This window comes from Cotesia glomerata, linkage group LG1 (genome assembly GCF_020080835.1).
Source record: "Cotesia glomerata isolate CgM1 linkage group LG1, MPM_Cglom_v2.3, whole genome shotgun sequence".
Lineage (NCBI taxonomy): Eukaryota > Metazoa > Arthropoda > Insecta > Hymenoptera > Braconidae > Cotesia > Cotesia glomerata.
Genome location: NC_058158.1, coordinates 3686473 through 3709129, shown reverse-complemented (window position 1 = coordinate 3709129; position 22657 = coordinate 3686473). Strand labels below are relative to the sequence as shown.

Below are 22657 nucleotides of genomic sequence, written 5' to 3'. Positions count from 1 at the left end.
AATTTAAATTGTGGATTTATAAATTGGTTTTCAAAAGTATATTATATTCCAAGAGAATACTTCCTGACATATATTTATGTATGTGAAGGTAAATTCAATTAGTAGTTCCTTTACTTCAATGCATTAAATATTCAATTAAATTTATAATTCATAAGCGTTAAAATTTAATGAAATTATAAATGAAAGAAATTATTTATTTTTTATCTGATTTTACCACAATGAATTCGTGAATAAACTGTGAGATTTGAATAATACCGAGTAAATATACCTTCAATAACAGATCTCCTAATGATTAATATTTGCGTTGCAAACACATGAGGTATAATAAGCTTATTTCTACATTGAAATAGTATATTAGCTTTAAATTAAGTTCTCCATCTATCTATTTCTACTTTTGATCTCGTCATTATTTATACAGCAGCTCTGAGCTTTTACATAATATTCTTATGAAAAGAAAAAAATTGCATGTAAGTTCAATTATAGACAGAAAAATTCAGATAAATCGAATTACCTGTTATTAGTGAGAGTAAATGAAATATGATGAAGTTATAAATATCAAATGAATTAAAATTTAAAATATAAACGTAAATATCAAGATGGTAGACGTTGTTGTTATTATTATTATTATTATAAGAAAATTACAAACACGCTGTTATGTCATAACTCAATCACTATGCATCAAATTCAACATCATCATCGTTGATGAACGTGAGAATAATTAATCAATCTTATTAGTGTTTACTCGTAAAACGAGGAATGGAAATTAGCTAAGGTAGCACTTGTCACATACTTGATTTTCGTGTCATATTCTCATCAAAATTACTCTTATTTTGTACAAGCTCATATTTAACACTCTGGTTAATTTAACTTCATTTTCTTTCTTCTTCACATAATTATATTTTATTGAATAAATTTTCCTTTAAAAGTTTTAAGTATACATTATAATTCGCATTTCATGCAAGTATAAATTTATTATTAGTTAAAAAAAAAACTTAAAAAATTTTTCACTGACAAAATATTTCATAATTATTTAAATTATTTAGCAGCTGTATTATTTGATTAAGTTAAAACCTCTTTAGTGAAAATAAGTATTATTTGTAGAACAATATAATTTTAATTAATTCTGTACAAAAGCTCAACTTTAGTGTAATTTATTTTTCTTTTACACAAATAAATATGATTTCAACCACACGTTCATTGTTCGATTTAATCTCTATAAATTAAAATTACACTTGCAATTTCTGTTAATTAAAACAAATACAGTGAAATGAATTACAAGCGGATTAATTTATTCAAAACAAACTATAATTGTAGTTGTTGTTTTTATTTTATTGAATCACATAATAAAATATTTCCCGAAGTTATGGCATGAAAGATGGTAGTAAAGTTAAAAAAAGCCATCGGCTTTTATGCTTGTACAATTTTTCCATTGCATAATAAGATTAAGTGCACATAAAGAGGATCTAAGATGTTTTTTTCCTTTGGTTAAGATTTTCACATTACATTTACGGTTCTCGCAGCCGTAACTACACAGAAAGTAGTATCAACTCGTTTAGTAGGTCACGTAAAAAAAAGTTAAGAATAGAATTAAGCTAAAGAATATTTTTTTTTAAAATAGACAAATACTTTTACTCACATTTTTCATAGCCCTTATCAATTGCCCGCATGATAAATATATATATAATATCAGGTATAAACTATCGACTTTTAATTTTATTAACGTGATTTTAACTTTAAAGTACTTATCCCAACACTCCCTGGTTATCAGAACGGTAAAATTTAGCATGATCGTCCAATTTGGATCTCGAGTTAACGTGGAAATTTAATCCCGTTATCCAGAAAATGCTTGTCGTGCGCATACAGGTATACGACATGTAGGTCAATTGCAAGAGCTTCAAAGGTCGGCAGGCGTTTTGGTGAGTGAGACATTAGTTTGTGTTTTATCAGTATCATATAGTCGATTTTTATGATAAACCGTTATAATAAATTTCGGTGCTTTAATTGTATTACGAATCATTTTAAAAAATATATATTTTTTTTAATTATTTCATTTGTTTAATTAATTTAAGTGAAAATTTTTTTCGGCACGTTAATAAATTTGTAAATTTTCTCACTGTAATTAAAAATTTATTATTATAAATGAACATTTTTTTAACTTTATAAATTTAAGTTAAGTGAAACTTTATCTCAAATATACCTATTTAAATTCATAAATAAAAAATAATATTACTTAAGAAGAGCTTTAGAACCTCATTAATACTTACATTTTACATCAAAAAAGTAAATACATATTTTATCATTGAAAGACTAAATATACCTTTTAAAAATTTTTCCCTTAAAAATCTGACTAATAATTAGAACAGTAATAATACATTATTCTACTTACTTCAAAGCTGAAGCAAAACTTCATTTACTTGCAATTTTTATTAAAACATTGATGGAAATTTTCAAGCTTGACTTTAACTCGAAAAAGTAACTAATATAAAACCTGAAAGGATTAACATGATAAAACTCTCAAAAGTAACATAAATTTTAAAGCGATGTTAAGTAAGAGGCTTTAAAAATGCAGCAAAAAGTTAATCAAGAAAAAAATCCCACAAAAGTATTCTTATTAGCGAAAAAGAAGAGAAACTATTAATGAATGTAAAAAATTAGCAATACTTATAGTTAACTAATTATTTTAATTACTTAATTAATTAATAATGTTTCGATTCAACGAGTATTGGATTCAACACGTGTAACAGTTGAAACATAAACTCTAGTAGTCGTCGTTCAATTTACCTTTTAGTTAAACTCGGTAATACAGTCCTTGTCTACACACCGCTCACCCTTTAATTCCCCAGTACTTTCCATCGTGACAAATTTCATTCTTGCCGAGGTACGTGCATCGAATATTCTTCGCTCCGTACACCATTCACGAGCTCGACACACAAATGTGTACTGTTAAGTTAGATTCTGTTAATACTGTAAATTAATACCATTCCTATCCGTTTAGTCGAATAATAATAGAATTAATTTTACTTAATATTATTATTATTATTTTAATAGTATATTTTGCTTTTGTAAATTAATTAAAGTTGACGTGGAACCAGCGATCAATATATTTCAACAATATCTTTGTTGTTAGAAAATGTTAGTTTGTTAGTAGAAAGGTGAAATTTTATCGAAAAAACTATTTTATTTCTCGGCATACGTGAGAGTTAAACTTTGTTTGGATGACAAATAATAAGATGTTAATCTATGTCAAAAAAAGTAGGCGTAAGGTTATCAATTTATACTCGTATTTTTTTCTATCTACCATAAATTCCCTGAAATGATTGTTTTGTTGATAAAATAAAATTTTTTTAGACATAAAAAAGTAATTCTATTCGAATGAATATGTTCATTATTTAACCTTCCGTTACTCGCGCTTTTTCTAGTGTCTCACTCGTACTCACGCCAACTCTATTAGGTTAAGTAGTGTTGTGCAGGGAATCCCCGAATAGCGCGAGTAACGAAGGGTTAATTGCAATTCGATATTTTAGGCTTCAAGAATCATGAAAAATATCAAATAACACCTATGATTTAATTATACGTTCAGTAGTAATTTCTAGTATTAATTGAAATTAATCTCGGTGTACACTGAAAAAAAAGTTTTCTACGCTTCAGGATACAGTATCGCTACTGTCACTATACGCACGTTACGAAACACTGGATTGCTATGGTCACTATCCGTTTTGTTAATTTAGCGATCTATTGAATACACCTAGCGGTGACGGAGAAACTGACTTTGCATAATTTATTATTGATGTTTCAAATAATGATTTATATGATCGAAGCCAAGTTTTAAATATTTTATCCAGTAATAATAATTACGACAATAATCACCATGCACTTAATAATTGTCGATAAACAATGACAAATGAGGTTAGGAACTTACGCCGAAGACACTGGCGCTTCGAGGTTAGATCGCGACCGATACAACGGATAGTGAAGCGTAGAAAACTTTTTTTTCAGTGTACTTACATGCAGAACAGAAATATCTGTTTTACCATGGAATATTTGTGCAATATTAATTGATGTTCAAGTTTCAATTAGCGTCACCGACATCATTAAATCATTACATATATATATATATATATATATATATATATATATATATATATATATTACTCTGCCTCACTAATAATTACAATTATTTCGTAGCCTGCAGTTACTGATTCTACCGTAATATAACTATTGTGAATTTCATGTAGCTCCATTTGTTCTTTATTGTTTAATATAAACATGTTAATTAATTATTTTTGTTTAATTTCAAAGTACGTTTTGAAAATTTACTGTAAAAGATAATAAAATAATCACAAATTTAAGGTAAAAAAAACTTTATATTTTATATTTAGTTCAAAGAAGTTGATTAAAAATTTTAATAAACCCCATTAATAAATTAATAATAAACAACAAACGGAAAATTGTAATTGAACTAATTATTCGCACAATAAATCAGGGTAAAAAAACTTTATACTGGTACAATGTCACTTTAAAAGGACTCAAACAAAGTTTAAATGTTATTAACAGTTGAAAAAGTTTTTGTTTACCTCAACGTTGTATCCCTTTTTAATTTTTTGCCTCTTTTTTTATTTCCTGATGAACAAAGTCGCCCAGCAAGCTTTTCTACTAACTCTTGTTGACGTGGAAAAATAAGTTACAGTTTAATGAATAATATTGTAATTCATGTAAAACAGTTTGAAAAGCAATGTCGTACGTTTCGCCTTTACTGCCGCACTATTCTTTCTTTTTTATCTATTTTACTTTATTCTCCCCCTAACTTACAACGTATCTCCATTCGAAAGAACAAACTTTTTATTGCCTTTTTTTCACGTGACTATCAATAGTTATTCTGATAGATCAAAGATCTTGTGTTCCCACCAGCGATCTAATACAGGCGAATAGCACTCACTTTTATTTCACTTTGAAAGAACAAAAAGATTTTATCGTGTTATTAATATTGTATTCTTCAGTCTATTCAACAATATAAATTAGCAATCTTTATTTATTGATTTATTATTATTATAGCAATATATTTTATTGTCTTTTTATTTTTCTTTAACGTTTTTTTTTTTTTTTTATAAAAAGCTTATCAAAAATTCATTGTTTAATAATAAAAAAAGTTAATGGTTAATTCAAAGTCTTTAATTAATAAAAAAAACCAAACAAATTTTTCGATCGTAAAGCACTCTCTGATGCTTCGCATCATGAGTCGATTAAAATTTTTAATCATATCTTGTCACTAATAAATAATTAAAGCGATAAAATACACTTCAACAAAAATAAGCACCACAATAAATATTTAAAATGAATTGAGTATGCAATTAAAAAATTTAGTCAAGACGCCTGTTGTCAATTTTCCTTGCCATCTTTCCCGATAAGCTTCGTAACATCTTGAGTAAGATGATAATACCGTACCTAATATCATGAATTACTTATAACTACTGTTACGTCATAATTCATAATCATTACTATTAATGCCGCGATAAAATTTTATAACAAAAGAAGATTTAAATAAATAATACACCGCAATGAAATGTTTTAATAATTTTCTCAATGCATAAAACATCAAGCCTAAGTAGTAATAGCATTGTATAGTCAGACAAAGAGTTATGAAATTTTAAAGTAAAGAAAACTAAATTACTTATACGAAAGAAAAAAGTGATGATAACAAAAATAGAGTTAGTAAAGACAATAAAATGTTGTTAAAAATTCTAAGAGACCTGTAATGAAATAAAATATTAAAAAATTAAATTATGCGAAAAAGAATTTTAATGAAGAGCTGAGAGCGACCAGTGGTCGAGAGCCGCCTGCTTGAGTATGAGTGCATGTGTAAAAGAGTACCCAAAGTTGCAACTCTGCGCACAGTAGAGTTTTCGCTAAAATCCTCCAGCGGATTACGTTGCAGGACATTTAACCTAATTGCTGTCGCAAGCTCGATCTAGAGTTCCGGGACCTAGAGAGTAATTTGGCCGGAAGGTGAGCCAGAAAACTCGGGTGGACTCAATCTGGTCTCAACGATGTCAAAAAGTATTTATTTGTAAATAACACCAGTTGTAGTTGCACAAAGTGGTTAATTAGGAGTTGCGATATATCACGAGGATAGACAACCATGATTTTGTTAGTAACTTACCACTACACAAGTAACGGTAATATTACAGCGGGGATTGATGGGGTCGATGAAATCGCATCTGGGTTGCGGTGAATCAGTGGTTTTAGGGATATACTCGGTCTCTTTCTTCTCTCCTCGTTTTCTCTCTCAGGTGCTGTTCCGCAGAACTATATCGGGCTGTACTGCACCGCATATCGTGTATATTACACCCAGTAATGGAAACCAAGGCTACAGCGAACGACGTGCGACATTGCACACGAATAATCGACCATCATTATACATCCAGCATCCTATCCATGCGCGAAGGGTTTTGCTTGCCCCGTGTAATCGGAACTAAGTGATTAGAGAGCTAATGATTAAGCTCACGCATCTATTACTTCATGAACAAAATAATTTTATTACTTTTAAATAGGTAGTCCTCATTTATTTGTTTTAAGATCTAAGAATTTACGACTTACACTGTAAAATTTTTACTTAAATTATGATCATACAAAATAAATTTAATAATTATTTTATTAGATGATTTAATATTATGACTTCTTATTTTACTTGGCAATAGTCTAGATTATTCGATAGTGTTGAGTAATAAAATATTTGTTATTCGTCACAAGTAATTTGACGATAGAATTCCAACAGCTTTTCAATCAATATACCCGATATTAAAAAAAAAAAAAAAAAAAAAAATCAGCAGATTAAACGGTAGAAGTAAATATTGAAAAAAATTACCCGGAAATGGTAAAAGAGAGCAAATTATTTTTTGACGTATTAATTTAAAAGCTTTCAAAAGTGAAATGCGGTATGGTTTACGAATTCAGCCTCGGAAAGTAAAACGAGCATTAAAATGCATTTTTTTTTTTTCGTTACCTCACATTCACCACTAAAAGCTAATATAACTTGACTGAGAATGAAGGAAAATTGATTTTACGTAATAAAAGTGTGTAAATATTTCTTCAACTCTTCTAGAAAGCGATAATGATGATATTACTAGAGAAAAAAAATTTAATCAGTCAACTACATTCCGAAGGGAACTATATAGCTGCGTAACCTAGCAGTCGACTGACCCTCCCACTCTACTGCAATGAGATGCACTGCGGGTATAGTAACTCAGCATGTACATATCGTAAAAAAAATTTATTAAAATTGAAAAGCTAAATAACATTTTCATTACTGAACTTTTAATAAATATCCTTTTAATTAAATAAAATTTTTTAATATGCGTAGTGGGATTAACAAATTTAATGCCGGTGTATTCCAAGCGCGAAGGCAATGATAAATAAAATAAATTTAATAACCTGGCTTTCTACTGTGTGACACTTGCGCTAAATATAAAGTATACTTCAAGGGGTGTAGTGCCTAGCAGTGAAATGGGTGAGTACACTCACTCATATGCTGCTCCATACTTCGTTTCTAACCTAACTGAGCACGGCGAGGGAGAAATTAAATACTGATTAAATTCACTGCAACAGAACATCCGTGAGAAGGCCAACCAGACTTCCAATAATATATCTGTAGCTGTGTATATATGCGAGACAAAATGTGGGTTCTTTTGGAGCAGTCGGACAACCAGCCAGGGGATAACCCGGTTACTATATACGGCTATACCATACTACACTGCTCTGTGTACGTATTATAGAATACCAACCGGAGCGTTACCGAATCTACGGCACACAGCGGGATTATACTGAATTCAGTCCGCGTTCGGCCAAACATAAATGTATTTAGACATACATGCATATACTTGTATGTATATAATATATATGTATACATGTTACGGCACGACTGTGGGTCGAGGCGTGAGTGTATGTTCGTAAATTTGATTGTCCCGCGCTTTCGGTGCGACAATTAATTGTGAATGCACTCGGATGGCTCTAAAGGGATGAAACTTTGCGGGTGAGAAAGACCGGGCGTTTAGCAGAAAACATATCTATGGTGAGTGTATTCTGATAAAAGAAAAGAATTGAGCATTGGAAACAAAAAATTCGGTGCATTTAAATATCAGAAAAACATTTGGTTGGTGCAATAAAAAATGAACTTGTTTGAAAGCATTAGAATGAATATTTTATTGCTGGAAATGTTGATGGACTTTTTAATGAAAATGATTTATTTTTCAGTCCCACTTGCTGTTGTAAAAAGCTCGAGTGTCGTTGCCTAGTTTTTTATCTAATATTTTATGTTTCACGGATGGCCGCGAGCTACGTGTAAGCTCCATTACCCCAATAGTTTATTCATAGGATTCTAGAGTGTTCATTCTTACTGGGGTATATTAATTTGTAATTAGTTTAGTCATCACAATGAACGATAATAATGAGTAACAAAACAGAATTGGTTGGATGTTTTATTATTCACTTGGATACTCAAGATCAAACCGATATCTGCTTTCGGGTTTTCGGTGATTTTCTGGCGGTATGAATAAATAAAATAAGCCGAATAATAATATACAGTCGACGTGTTTTGAGGATCGAAAGTAAGCTTGTTAATATGGTTCGAGAAATAATGATTAATGTAAATTAAAAAAATTTTATTTTGATAAAATAGAGACGAGTTTTGTTGCAATAACAAGAAAAATTAAATTAATATTTGTCAGAAAGGAAATAGGATGAAGGATACAAAAACAATAGCTACAATAGATTGATATGTTTCCCGAAATTGCACTTTACTCCCGAGAGGTATGCATCGGGCCGTGTAATTGAAAAACAACATACAGCGATGTGATTTCTCAAAAAAAATAAATAAAAACCCGAAGTAGACACATTAATCTGTGAAAAGATTGTCTGCTAGGGGATTTTAAAAAAATGTCAAGCTGATGTTGAATCAAGTGATTGACTCGCTAAGCCAAAAAACTTGGCTTCCTTTTTTAGTATGGCTCTCTGCTATAATATGTGTCCCGTATCTAAAAACCCTCACAAATGGGAATTCCCATCTCTTTTCTCACCCACTGTATTCTCTTATATACATACAAGTATTCTTTATTCACTCCTTGCTTGTCGCAACAGTCTAACTCTGCTCTCTTTATCGTATGGCCCGTTTTTGGAGATACTTTGCTGGATGAGTAATGTTTTGGCTAGAGATCTAGAACATGCAAGCACAGGCCGTTGGTCTATATCCTAGGGCTTATCTGTAAATCGAGGTCCATTCGGCTACTTCAGAGCTTAGTCAGATATACAGACACTGTTTGAAAGATATCATCCGGATTGGCGACCGATTCTTTATGGTGCTTCAGTTTTTAATCGATGTTACACTACTGAAAATATTTTTTATTGGATTTATTTGAAGAAAAAATTATTTCTCTAAAAATTAAATAAACCAAAAATTTTTTAGCTTCAATAATTTGGCGATTGATAATAATTGATTAAAAAAAATTTCTTGTAAATTTTTTTAATGATAAAAATTTTTTCGTTGCAATCAAAAAGATTTATTGATGCTTTAATCTGATTAGATTTTAATTTCAGTTAAATAGTTTCACACCGTAGACAATTATTTCCTGTCAAAAGCTCACCTCACTTTTTTGACCCAATAAATCATCAGAAACTCGTGAGTTACAAGATAGCTCTTGACGTTTATAAAGAAAAAACTGGTCCAGTATCGAATCAAAATTAATAACTGAACTTTTTACAAAAAGTTGTTTTTTTTTTTTGTAAAAATAATAGTTACAATGATAGTAAAAGCAATAAAGGTCTCTAATGAATTTTAATACCAAAGTTTAATAATCGAGATTTTATCACTGGAAATATATTTTTAAATATGCTGACACCTTTTTTAAAATACATATTATGCATCTAGCCGTTTTTATTTAAATTTCTTTTAAAATTTTATAAACAAAAAAAAATTAAATACACTAATACCCCATTAGGCATTTTATAAACTATTCCGATATCTTGGTGGTCTTCCTGTGCGACTTGATAACTCTGAGAATAATATTTTATATTCTCTGTAGATTTTTCGCGACCACTTTTCCGCGATTTCAATTCTACATGTTTACACGCTAAATTTATTTATATAATCTTATGTCAATAAAATACATAAATCAAGAGATAAAAAAAAATTTATTGAAAGAGCCCGAGTAAAAAAAATTATATTTTCGAATTGACTTCTAAAATTTACAAATAATAAAATTTTATTGTTTGATATTTGAATAAAGTCTCAAAAAGTTATTAAAGTTACCCATTAAATTAATATCCCCTATAGTAAAATAATTTGAATACGTTCACAGAATTAAAGGCAATAAATTGACAAAATTTTAATTAAGACATCAAGAGATAAATATTTATGACTAAAATTATTAATTAACCATCATGAACAAAAGAATTGAGTTATTTGATGAATAAATTCCTGTATAAAATTGATAATAAACTTTAATTAATGTCGAAATAATATAGTCAATGATGAAAAACGAGAATCTATATATTGAATATATTCAATATCAAAATTATTAAATACCAATTTAATTGTGAATGAATTGTCAATTAATTACGCTGTACGATAGTCTCGCCACAACAATAGAAGCCATTGCAGTTTTTCCCCCAAATATTTGTATCTGTATATGTATATTTATCTACTCATTAAAGTTGCTGGAAAGGGGGTGCGAGTACAAGTGAAGAGACGACTCTTAAAAGAGTCCAAAATGTACTACTGCAGTGGTTTAATTACTCTACTAACTCTCGCGTTTGTCTAATTGCCCTTACTTGCAAGCTGGAACACAGTCGCATGGATGAGAATCTTTAAAACTTTCTTTCTTTACTTCACACATTAGCATTCATTAAAAAAGGAGCAAAAAATATTTCCTCTGAAACGTTATTTTTTTTTATTTTTTTTGATAAAATGTTGAATTCCACGGTCTGATACCCGCATTTTTCGCTCATTCTCAGCCGGAAAAATTTACCACGTCGGGTTGGATTGATAAAAGAATTTTCCGGGTACACTTACCTCGATTCATAATCTAAATAAAAAAAAAAAAAAAAAAAAAAAAAACAATAATAATAATGGCTAAAAAAAATGCAAGGTAGAAAAATTCTTACCAGGTCACGTGCTGCGAAGTAATCCCAGTCGGTGGGGAATTGCTTGCATTTCTCAATAGAACTCGTCTGTTCTTCTCTGTTTTTTTTTTTTTTTTTGCCCTACATTAAATTCTCACACTGCAGAGTAGTGTTCTTCTCTAACCTTATCCACAAATAAAATAACCTAATAATTACTATCAAAACTTTACTTTTATCTTCTAAAACCGTCGTAAATAAAACAAAGTGTTAAAAAAAACTTGTCACTGATAAAAGTAATATTTTGGATGATAAAAAAGAGATAAGAAAGAAAATAAAAGAATATTATTTCAACAAACCAAATTAAAGCACATAACACGGTTCGATAGGTAGTACGAGATGATGAAAATTCACGTTAGCACGAAGCAAACACGACTGACACTGCTCTCACGACGTACCAGTATGGACCGCGTAAGGGTGGCTGTGAAACTGAGATCTGATCGGAGAATCGTGAATGCGCGGGCGCGCACATTCATGCTGTCACAGATGTATACGTATATACTAGGGTGATAAAAAAAAAAAAAATTTTTTTTCTTCTTCCAAACAGGCTTAAAAGTTTCTTTTGGGTGTAAAATAATTACTGTGAAAATATGAGCCCTTATTATAAATATTAAGATTGCCCGCATCGCATTTTTTTAATTCCCATATTGAGAATAACATGGGAAAAATTATTTTTGTTTCTTATAATTTTTATTCCTAGCCCGTCGTGGCTCATAAAAAAAATTCTTCCACGTATTTTTGTAGAGAATTGAACGGTTTACAAAAAAGGTATCTTATGATTTTCTCAAAAACCTAACGAATTAAAAGTTATCCAAGGTCAAAGTTCAATTTATCGCAAATTTGATTGTTGTTAATGGATTACAGTTAATTTAATGATCTTAGTGGGAATAGTTATCAAAAATTTTGAGTTTTTCTCGAATTTAGTCTAAAAAATGTTTATCAATAATTTTTTGCAGTGATTCAAAGAAATCGAACAGTTTGAAAAAATTTGTTAATATAAATTTTTCTAAAAATGTTTTATTGAAAAAATTAATTTAGCAGATATTTAATAACTTTAAGAATATTTGTAAAGAATAAATTATGGTCAAAAAAAAATTGACTTGTAGAAATTTTAAAAAGTTAAAAATACAACGTTTAAAAATAATTTTTCAAAACAAATTTTTTTGTTAAAAAAAATTAAAAAATGGTCAAGACTGCTAACTTTAGTATAATTGCTATTTATTTGAATGTAAAAAAAAAAAAAATTTCCTACATTATAATGTTATTAAACGTCCAAATTATTATAACTCGAAATTACATTTTTCTACCTGAGTATCTGGAATTTTTCAATTGTTCCAAAACGTTCGGAACCTCATTTTAAGTGACCATTCAAATGAACAATAGATTTCGCCTAACAACTAATTACTCCCAGCTTGTCTAGACTACTAAATAATAGGATAAATGTAATAAATTTTTATTTAAAATATTTGTAAGTGATTTTATACATTCACTTTAAACCTTAAAATTTATAACTGAAAATTTTTTTGCTTTTAATAATTGAAATTAATATAGAGAAGTTTACGGAGTTTTATGAATATTTATTTTAATTTACACTATTTTTAACAATAGCGTATTTATTTTAAATCCTTCACTGTAAAAAATTATGTTACAAAAATGAATCTCGAGAACATTACACAGTGTACAATTTTTATGATGTAAAATATGTCTGTCTACTTTGAACATGGTGTAATTCATTTTGTTACGCCATTTCGTGTTATTTATATCACTATAACGTGATGGTCATCTGAGCAAGCTGTAAAGCTTTAGTTTATTCCGTAAATAAATAAATAAACAAACAAATAAGAAATGAATTTAACTAAAATGAAATTAAAGACACGAATAATTTGAAGATATCGTTAGCATTCAAAAACGAGGAAATACATCTCCATCTACCGTCAGTAATTGTAAGAAAATAAAAGAGTGGGAGAGAATAGTGTCCATATAAATATGGACGTTGTAACTCAAATGCAGTAGTATAGAACTATCTGCCGTACATACACTAGTGAGGTTCATTAAAACGTGGTTTATATTGTTACCTTCTTATAAGTGTAAAAAAAAAGTCATCATGTCAACATTAATGGGAAAATTGAAGACGGCGATTTTTTTCGGTGATGTTAAAAAAGTGAAAAAATTATTAAAATCATCAAAGCCGATACCGCTAAGTAAAAATCCTTTGATTTTTGGAGGATACAGTTTATTAAAACTAGCAATTAAACTTAGAAATCGTTAAGAGATTGTTGATTTGTTAATCAAGAAAGGTACTCGAGTGAATAAAAAATATTGTGATAAATCGGTTCCTCTTTTAAACATCGCGATTAGGCAACAACACTCCGACATCGTCAAGTTGCTAGTCAAGAAAGGAGCTAATGTTAATGAACTAGATCGTCAGAATCTGACACCAATGCTTGTAGCGATTGTATCTTTACAAAAATTAAGTACAGACGCTCCTACAATGGACATTATGAAATTTCTTATAAGAAATGGAGCAGATATACAGGCGAAAGATTATGATGGTTGCACAGCGTTGGAACTATCCTGCAGTTTACATCAATTCAGAATGACCAGATTTATTTCTGAAACTCAATGACAACATCAATTCCACGACAATCTTCGATTCAAATTCGATCTCCATTGCAGTACTTATTCATTCATGGAAAGTAGCGAGTTTATTATTGAAGTACAACGCACCGGCAAATTCGACGATAAATGAAATGACAATTTCCTACTGCGGAAGTCACTATTTAGATATACCAGAAAACAGATTGTACTCTCTTGGTGAAAATCCGACATTGTTGCATGCTGCGAAAGTTTGCCATAACGTTGATATGGTCGAGCGGTTGATAAACCACAGGGCTGACATTCATTACAGGACTAAATCGTTCAAGAGAACTCCATTAATGCTGGCGATTGAAGAGAACTCTCCAGAAATAGTTGACCTGCTGTTGAAAAAAGGCGCCAGGATTGATGAACGCGACGAGAATGGTATATTACCATTATATTACATTATTTGTAATCCAAATAACGTCAATTCTCGTCTGAATGTGGAGATAGTTAAAAGAGATGGTTTCTCGAAGGTCCGCATATTAAAATCGCTGATGAATGCTGGAGCTAATATCAATGAAACATCAGAATCTGTGGGTACAAAACTGAAATTCCTGAGGATGGCTATCACCTATGGAGAAGAATATATAGTATCTTATTTAGTAGACAGTTTTGAGTTAGATTTCATGCTTGTTGATGAAGAAATACTTCAAACAGTTATATTAAATACGACCTTGCTATCAGAAGAACAACTCGAGGATCAAGAATTTATGGTTCAATTAAAAAGATTATTCATGAGAATTGAGCGTTACTTAATGTTCGGGTTATTAAGAAGACATTGGAGCGGTAAAAGGCTAGATGAAAAATGGAAGAGAACTATTTTCTCAAAACCTGTCAATAATTTTTGGGGCCTTTCAGAATATATATATATATATATATATATATATATATATATATATATATATATATATATATATATATATATATATATATATATATATATATATGCAGTTCAACGTAGATCACGCGATCTATACAAGTATATTATAGCGATGAAAGAACACAGAATAGGAACCAGTACAATATCGTTCTTTCATTTGTTGGATGCTCCATGGAATCAATTGGTCAATCATGTCTATAATAAGGATGTCAGAGAATTGTGTTTCCGCGATTATGCTGATAAATATCCTCTGTTCATCATTATGATTGCAAAACGCGTGAACGCTGCCGTCAAGAGGAGCAAGCTGCTTGAGAAGTCTTCGGACAAAATTTTTATTTTGTTAAAAACGCTGCCATTTTTGTGTTGCCAAAAAATTGTAACTTATTTAGATAATGATGAGTTGGAAATATTTAATACTCAATTTGAAAATATCGATGAATATTTCTCTGAGAATTAATAAGTCTTTTTTATATTTAGTGCAATAATAACTAATTAATTAGTGATCAATATTTATATTTATTATTTTTATGTACAGACATTACTTTAACATTAATTTTAACTAGGCATCATTAAATAAGACATTATTTTTGTTATAACTTTCGAGCTATAATTTATAATTTAAAAAATAATAAACTAATTAATCGATGTACAATGAAGATAAATTACAAATTTATCTACTTGTAAAATAAATAAAATTTCACTTTCTTTATAAATTTTAGCGTATTCACTTTTTTTTTATAATTTTAGAATTTAAGATTAGCTGTTAAGAATACATATAACAAAATATTTTTAAAATTTTGCCGTGCCTGCGATCAGCTGATCGCAAGATCCGTGTCCATTTATTCTTATACTTCTCAACAATACTTTACAACGATCAAGTACTTGAAACAGATAACTAATTTTAAATTCTAATTAACTAGATAATTTTTGTTTAATTTAATTATTGCATATTTTTAATTTCAGCATTACCTGTAAGTTCATGCTGCTAAAACATTCTCGTGCACGCAGTGTGTGATAAAAATTTATTTTAGAAAGTTTATATTCAGATATACCCATATATCTTTATAAATATATACATATATGTTCCTATCTATCTAGGTAGCATTATACTATCCCGTATAGTATGGTTGCATAAAATGTAAAAGCAACCCCGTAGTCTGTAGTTTAGGCCCGGATGAAAGTCTCCGGAGTAGTTTCACTTCAAAATTAAATGACACTGATACACTGACAGTCAGAATTAAAATTAGTTGTAGTTAAGTTTCTATTTAATTAAGTAATGCTCAACGTATTATTATTAAATGAGAAAACTAACAAGGCATTCATAGTTGTTAAAGTTAAAACGTATCAAAGTTGGCTAACTAAGGAGAATTTTGCGTTGTTTAAGATATAATTAACAAGTAGAGGTAGCGATTACATTGACAGTGGAGGTAAATAAAATAACTTGTCTTTGTTGTTGAAGGATTAGTTTATATAAAGAAAAATAATAATAATAAAATAAATAAGTAATTTTAAATCTAACCCAGTTACCCGTCGTACTTTCAACTCGGCTTAGGGGGTCTTGTTTCGATGTCTTTCTTTACTCGAACAAAAATTGATATTGAACTAAATGAGATTGAAATCCACAAGAAGAATAGAAAATAAGGAGCAGTGTCCGAGCAATGGAGAAGTATAAAAAGAAACAGAAAAGAAGGATCCCAAAAAAATAAGAGGAAGAAAATGGAAAATTTCGTTAAGCAGCTTACGTTAGGAAGCAAAATCTAATAATAAATCTTTGAAGGATCTTGTTTTCTGTACTGTTATAGAAAAGCCTCTTTGGCACTAGTCCAGCGGCCAATTAAATGTTGTTCACTCGTTTCCAACTGTAATCATACATTTTTTTATCTCGAAAAAATAAACGTATATTTATTTTAAAAGCCTTGTTTAATAGTAAAATTATAAAAAATTATTGTTAAGTAGAAACTGTTAATTAAGTAGGATTATGTGAAGAAAGACTTGCAAATTTATTTTAAATTTATAACAGCTGCAAATTTTATTGAATCACGTCGTAACGCAATAAAATAATTAGTGTAATCGATTTACGGAAAATTAACGTGCCAAGTATTTTCTCATAAATGCAACAGACTTGTTTGAAAGAAAAAAAAAACTGATGTTATATTTTCGGCATAATAATAAAATTGATTGCTTGTGAGTCGAAAGCACATGAAGGAAATGAAACGTAAGTTTTCTTATAGCGATTAAAATAACGATTTTCTTTATAGTAATGTACGAATAATTCCAATGTTAACAGACTGAATTTATACATTCTTATAAAGGTAAAATTAGTATTTTGACATTTTAGAAAAGAATTAAAAGAAGTTACAACAAATAATATAAATAAACAATATAAATGATAAAAAAAAATTTTTTGTGACTTGAAACATTGAACCATAGGACAAAATATATTCTATGCAATTCATAATTCTAAAATTATAAATAGTTGTGCGCCATAGTCGTAAACAAAAAAATTTCATATTCTAAAGAATAATAAATCCTGTAGAGACGTGTCTTTTGTTACGTAAATTATACAGATATTTATAATATGTCAGGAAAACCTCATCTTATTGTACATGAAAATTTCTATCAAAAGTGATAAAAATGATCATCTTCTGACAGAAATCTTTTTCTACATGCTTGCTGAGAAAAAGTAATTCTATTAATTTACAAAATAAATAACGATGAAGTATAAGAAAATGTATATTACTTTCATTGGCTTAAAAAAAATTATCATACTCTATAGGGAGTAATTAGGTTTTTCTGTGTTGTAAAGAAATAAAAGTATAGTAAAAGTGAAAAAGTGAAAAAAAAGGAAATGAGAAGAAGAAGAATACAGGAAAGCTCCTCAAATATCCGCCTATTTAAGACTATGCCCAAGGATAATAAATGTGTTTCATTAAAAGCAACCTAGTGGGCTCCTGTACGACCTAGCAGTTACAATAATATTATAGCTTTCTCTTAGCTTCCGCCGTTGCTACCGGATGCATAATAAACACAATTTACGGTTAATGCGCGCAAAAGTATAAGCTTTAAGCCACTTGCTAATTTAACTTGCATCACCTTGTGTTACTTAAGGTTTATATTTATTTTTTATTCATTTTAGTTAGATGTTCTTGTGTGCTGAAATGCCCGTTACGAAAATTACACTTAATTGAGACACAACGTGTTGGCATTGACATCATGTTTTGCGTTATAGTTCAACTCATGCATACCAAGTACTCTGAATACATTCAAGTGTTTATGTTGTTGCTTTACTTGGTTTGGATTGGGTTGGCGTTCTGAGTGCAGCTTGGACTGGGATATGGACTCAAGTGAGTTGGGTTAGACTTACCAGAGGCGGATATTGTATATTTTAATAAATTGAAATATACTGCGACTTGTATGGATAATATATTTAATATCTATCACTAAGGTAAAAGCCCCAATAGATGATCATATACTGGTACGTGATCATCTATTGGGGCTTTTACCTTATTTCATTTTATTATTGTTATTATTATCTATACACTGAAAAAAAAATTAACTTGATTCGAGAGAAAAATTCTTGAACCAAAAAAATAATTTTTAAGAGGGTAATTGTCTTGAATCAAGACGAAAAATTCTTGAATCAAGTAAAATTTTCTTAAATCAAGAAAAATTTATTGGTTCAAGAATTTTTCTACTCAAATTAAGAAAATTAATTTCTTCAAAATTATATACTTGATTCAAGAACATTTTTTTTTTCTGTGTATTATTAAGAGAATAAGAAAAATTTTATGGCCAGTGTATTTATGTGATAAAATGGATTTTTATGGTTAAATTTGGTATCATTGAAAAAGTCTTGACTTGAATTTGTGCCTTTTCAAGGTTTCATATCATTCTCACCGATAGTCAATTTATAATGATAAGTATTTAGGCTGAATATGAAAATACTCTATCTCTAGATACATAATTAAGAAATGACCTTGTATCTTGTGAACTATTGATATTTTTAAAGATATGAGCTCACCCTGACATTACACTCATCAAGAGCTTTCATTTGAGTACCCACATCAATTTTTCATATATTTATATAAATCTATATTATTATAAGAGATTCCTATCTATATAGTCACTCATCACGATATCTCGGGAACCACCAGACCTAGAAACTTGAAATTTGGTAGGACTATTACTTTTACCATGTAAAGGTCACCTAAGAACGGATTTTAAGAAATTCCTTCCCCAAAGGGATTTGCAAGGGCGTTAACAATGGAAAATTCCCGTTTTTAAATATAGCTCATCGACTCCAAATTTGAAAGGAATCTTCTGTAATAGATATAGAAATAGTTTATAAACAAATTTTACGATATTCCATCCCACAGGGGATTGCGGGGGTAGGTATTAACAATAAATAATACTAATGAATTAGATCTTTTTGTCTGTGTGTCTGAATTTGTGCAAATTACGGCGAATTCTGATGAATTAGACCTTTTCGTCTGTGTGTCTGAATTTGGGAAAATTACGGCGAATCCTGATGAATTAGTTCTTCTCGTCTGTGTGTCTGAATTTGGACGAATTACGGTGAATTTTGATGAATTAGATCTTTTCGTTTGTGTGTCTGAATTTGGGCGAGTTCTGATGAATTAGTTCTTTTAATCTGTGTGTCTGAATTTGTGCAAAAATATATCAAAATGCATGTAGGTACTTAAATGAATGCTCTTGATGAGTGTAACATCGGGATGAGCTTATATCTTTAAAAATGTCAAAAGTTAAGAAAGTACATTGCAATTTAACGTAATTAAGAAATGACCTTGTACCTTGTGAACTATTGAAATTTTTAAAGACATAAGCTCACCCTGACATTACACTCGTCAAGAGCTTTCATTTGAGTACCCACATCAATTTTTCATATATTTATACATATTATATATTTGTATATATGAAAAATATATCAAAATACATGTGGGTACTCAAATGAAAGCTCTTGATGAGTGTAACATCGGGATGGGCTTATATCTTTAAAAACGTCAATAGTTATAAAAATACAGTGCAATTTGACAAAAGTCATTATTTAATAAAGCAAAATTTGATTTATTTATAGTTCACAAGTCACGGCAGTCACATAGTGACTGCAAGGTTGCTAATTATTATTATTTTTCCTTTGATTGTTAATGTTCTCTCTCGTATGAGTCAACTGAGAACTCAAAATTATTTGAGCACAAGTAGAGTGTGTTGTAGAAGAAAAAAGTCTTTGATATTTACGAAAGTAAAGATATACAGTAAACAGCAAGTGAGAGTAGACCCTTTAGTTAAACCTTCGGGGTTTAGGGTCAACAGTCCTTTGTACTCTTTACTCTTTGACTTATAGAATCCTTGGGGGTATGCTCGGAGAGCTAATTTTCTAAACGATTATTTATTAATCATTTTTAACTCACAAATAAGTAGCTATCAACTCATTAATAACAAACAAATACTAATTAATTTATCTTTATAAAAAAGCTTCTTTGTATTAGCGAAGTTTTTTTTTATCAATAAAATTTATACAAAAGTTGATTATTGATTAAATGTTATTCGTTTAAGAAATAAAATTTATCCTAAAAATAATGTTGGATAAAAATGTTTACGTGAAAAAAAAAAAAAAAAATAAAAGTTTGTATTGTTGTTCATGAGATGAGCTTTTCTCGTCAATTATCCAAACGACAATCATGATAATCCTCTTAACAGATTGACACTATCCGTAGCTGGGTAAATTTATCACCGTTACCCTAAATCTTGACATCGAGATTTAACTTTCACTAGTTTCAGATAACTCGATAAAAATAAAACAAAAAAAAAATGGAAAAATAAAATTAACTAAATAAAAAACATTCAATAAAACAATAAACTGAAGATTATGTAAAACCAATCCATTCATTTATTTAAATGTAATAAGCTCTAAAATTAGCGGCGTAAAATCAATACAAACTTATGGGCTCATCGTAAATAATAAAATATCTGTTAAGCTCTTTTGAATGTACTCTTTCGTTTCATTGATTATGTATTGTCCATTTAAGTTTAACAGTAAGAGGATAAAAGTAAAGAGGATTTTTAATTCCGATATTTATCAACTAATGGTTGGAAAAAGTGCCAGCATAAATCAAGCTTTGCATAATGAGTATTGAAAATAAAAGAAAACAGTGATAAGTATCATAATAATGATTATAATTTCAAATATCATGTCATATCTCCGTGATAAGATTAATAGTCAAAGAGTTAAAGATTATAGTAAAGCGTAAATATGAAGTTAAATAAATAGTTGAATAATTATGAAATTTGGAAGGATACATCGTTGGTAGTCTTTAATCTTCTCATTATTTCCTGCTTACCCTTCTCATGCACATAAAGATCCTTACTTCCGCAACGCATATGAGCTTTTACCGCTAAAGAGACTGCATATCTTCACCGCAATCGTCTAAATTTAAATAAAAACATTAGCTTAACTACTTTGGCATTACTGAAATTTAATTATAATAAATGAATGGTCTTAAATAGCTGAACATGAGTGAGCTCGTACATTTTATTAAATAATTAAATTCTCAATGTTTAAATTTAAATGTCCTTTTTTACTACAAAACAATTTTACGACAATTATTACACTGTATTAATTTACAAATTCGCCTCATGCTATTTATTTATCTGTAATAATTAATATCGTAGGAAGTGTTCGACTAATGTAACTTTAATCGGATTTAAATTGATTTCAACATTGACATGTTAAATGGAAAAATAAATATAAAATTCATGACAGATAATTACACAATTAATTATTTAAATTATAAATTATGAGGGAAAATATATTCCCATGAAAAAATATTCTGATCAGGCTTGATATGAGCTGATAAAGCCATATAAAAATTTTTGATATGTTCATATCTGGCCTGGTATGATCTGATAAGTCCATATTTAATTTTTGATATGTCCTGATATGGCCTGATATGAAAATTGGCCATATCAGGCCTGATCAAGCCTTATCAATTTGATATGTCTATATCAGACTTGATATAGCTTGATATGCTCATATCTAATTTTACATTATTTTTTAATAGGTCCTAATATGCCCTGATATAACCTTATAAAGTTATATATACTTTGATAAACTTGAAAAAAAAATCCCTGATCAGGGTTGATATAACTTGATATGGATTCATATAGTCTGATATACTCATACCCTTACCAGCACATAAGTAGTCTTATGTACTCATATAAAGGCATACCCATGTAAAAACAACTATATATCATTATATATGATTCATATCTAATTATATAGAAGCATATGTGATTGATTTATAATTATATAGATGTATATATAATTCATATACAATTATATATGAATCATATAGAATTCTATATAATTTTTTTTACTCCAGTGGGTATTTTGTGATTACCATAAAACATTCTCTTTCTATCTAAGAGTCTGTTACTCCAATGATTAACAATCTTTTAATATATAGTATTTTTCGGATGGAATAATAGGAACTTAAAAAAAAATTTAATTTCACAAAAATTATTAGTTTTGTCAAGTTCAAAAATTGTTAGCCAGGCCCTCCAACAATATATAGTTCCATATACTAAACAAATAATTCCATCAAAATTTAAGCTTTCAATTGTGATTTTAATAATTAATATTCTGATGTTAATAATTAATAAATTAGATAAAAAATTTTGTTCACTACGAATCAATCATGTATACGATTTGCATTAATTGTAGTTATAATAAACATTGTTCTCCAAGTAAGTCTCTTAGGTAAACGGGTGGTGAATTAGTCTTCCAAGCGGTAGGTCCACGGTTCGATTCCCACTCGCGCTGATTTTTTTTTCCTATGGAAATAATTATATATAATTATACCTAATTATACGTAATTATATAGGGCTATTTTTCATTTATAATTATGTAATATAATGATATAAAATTTTTTTTACCGGGGCGGGTACATAGTC

General features: G+C 29.2%; 2 protein-coding genes across 2 annotated transcripts in view; one reads left to right on the top strand and one right to left on the bottom strand.

The window, feature by feature from the left end:
* The window catches only part of LOC123275441, a 145285-nt gene extending 133709 nt beyond the window's left edge, over window positions 1-11576 (bottom strand). Inside the window, exon 1 of the mRNA XM_044743581.1 lies at window positions 11152-11576. The gene's annotated coding sequence lies outside the window, so the exon portion shown is untranslated. The remainder of the gene's footprint in view (window positions 1-11151) is intronic.
* A 2340-nt stretch (window positions 11577-13916) lies between these two features.
* Window positions 13917-15675, top strand: LOC123272806 (ankyrin repeat, PH and SEC7 domain containing protein secG-like). The gene is made up of 2 exons (XM_044739803.1): window positions 13917-14592; window positions 15650-15675. The coding sequence occupies exons 1-2, from the start codon at window positions 13917-13919 to the stop codon at window positions 15673-15675; spliced, it is 702 nt and encodes a 233-aa protein (XP_044595738.1).
* The last annotated feature ends 6982 nt before the right edge of the window (window positions 15676-22657 follow it).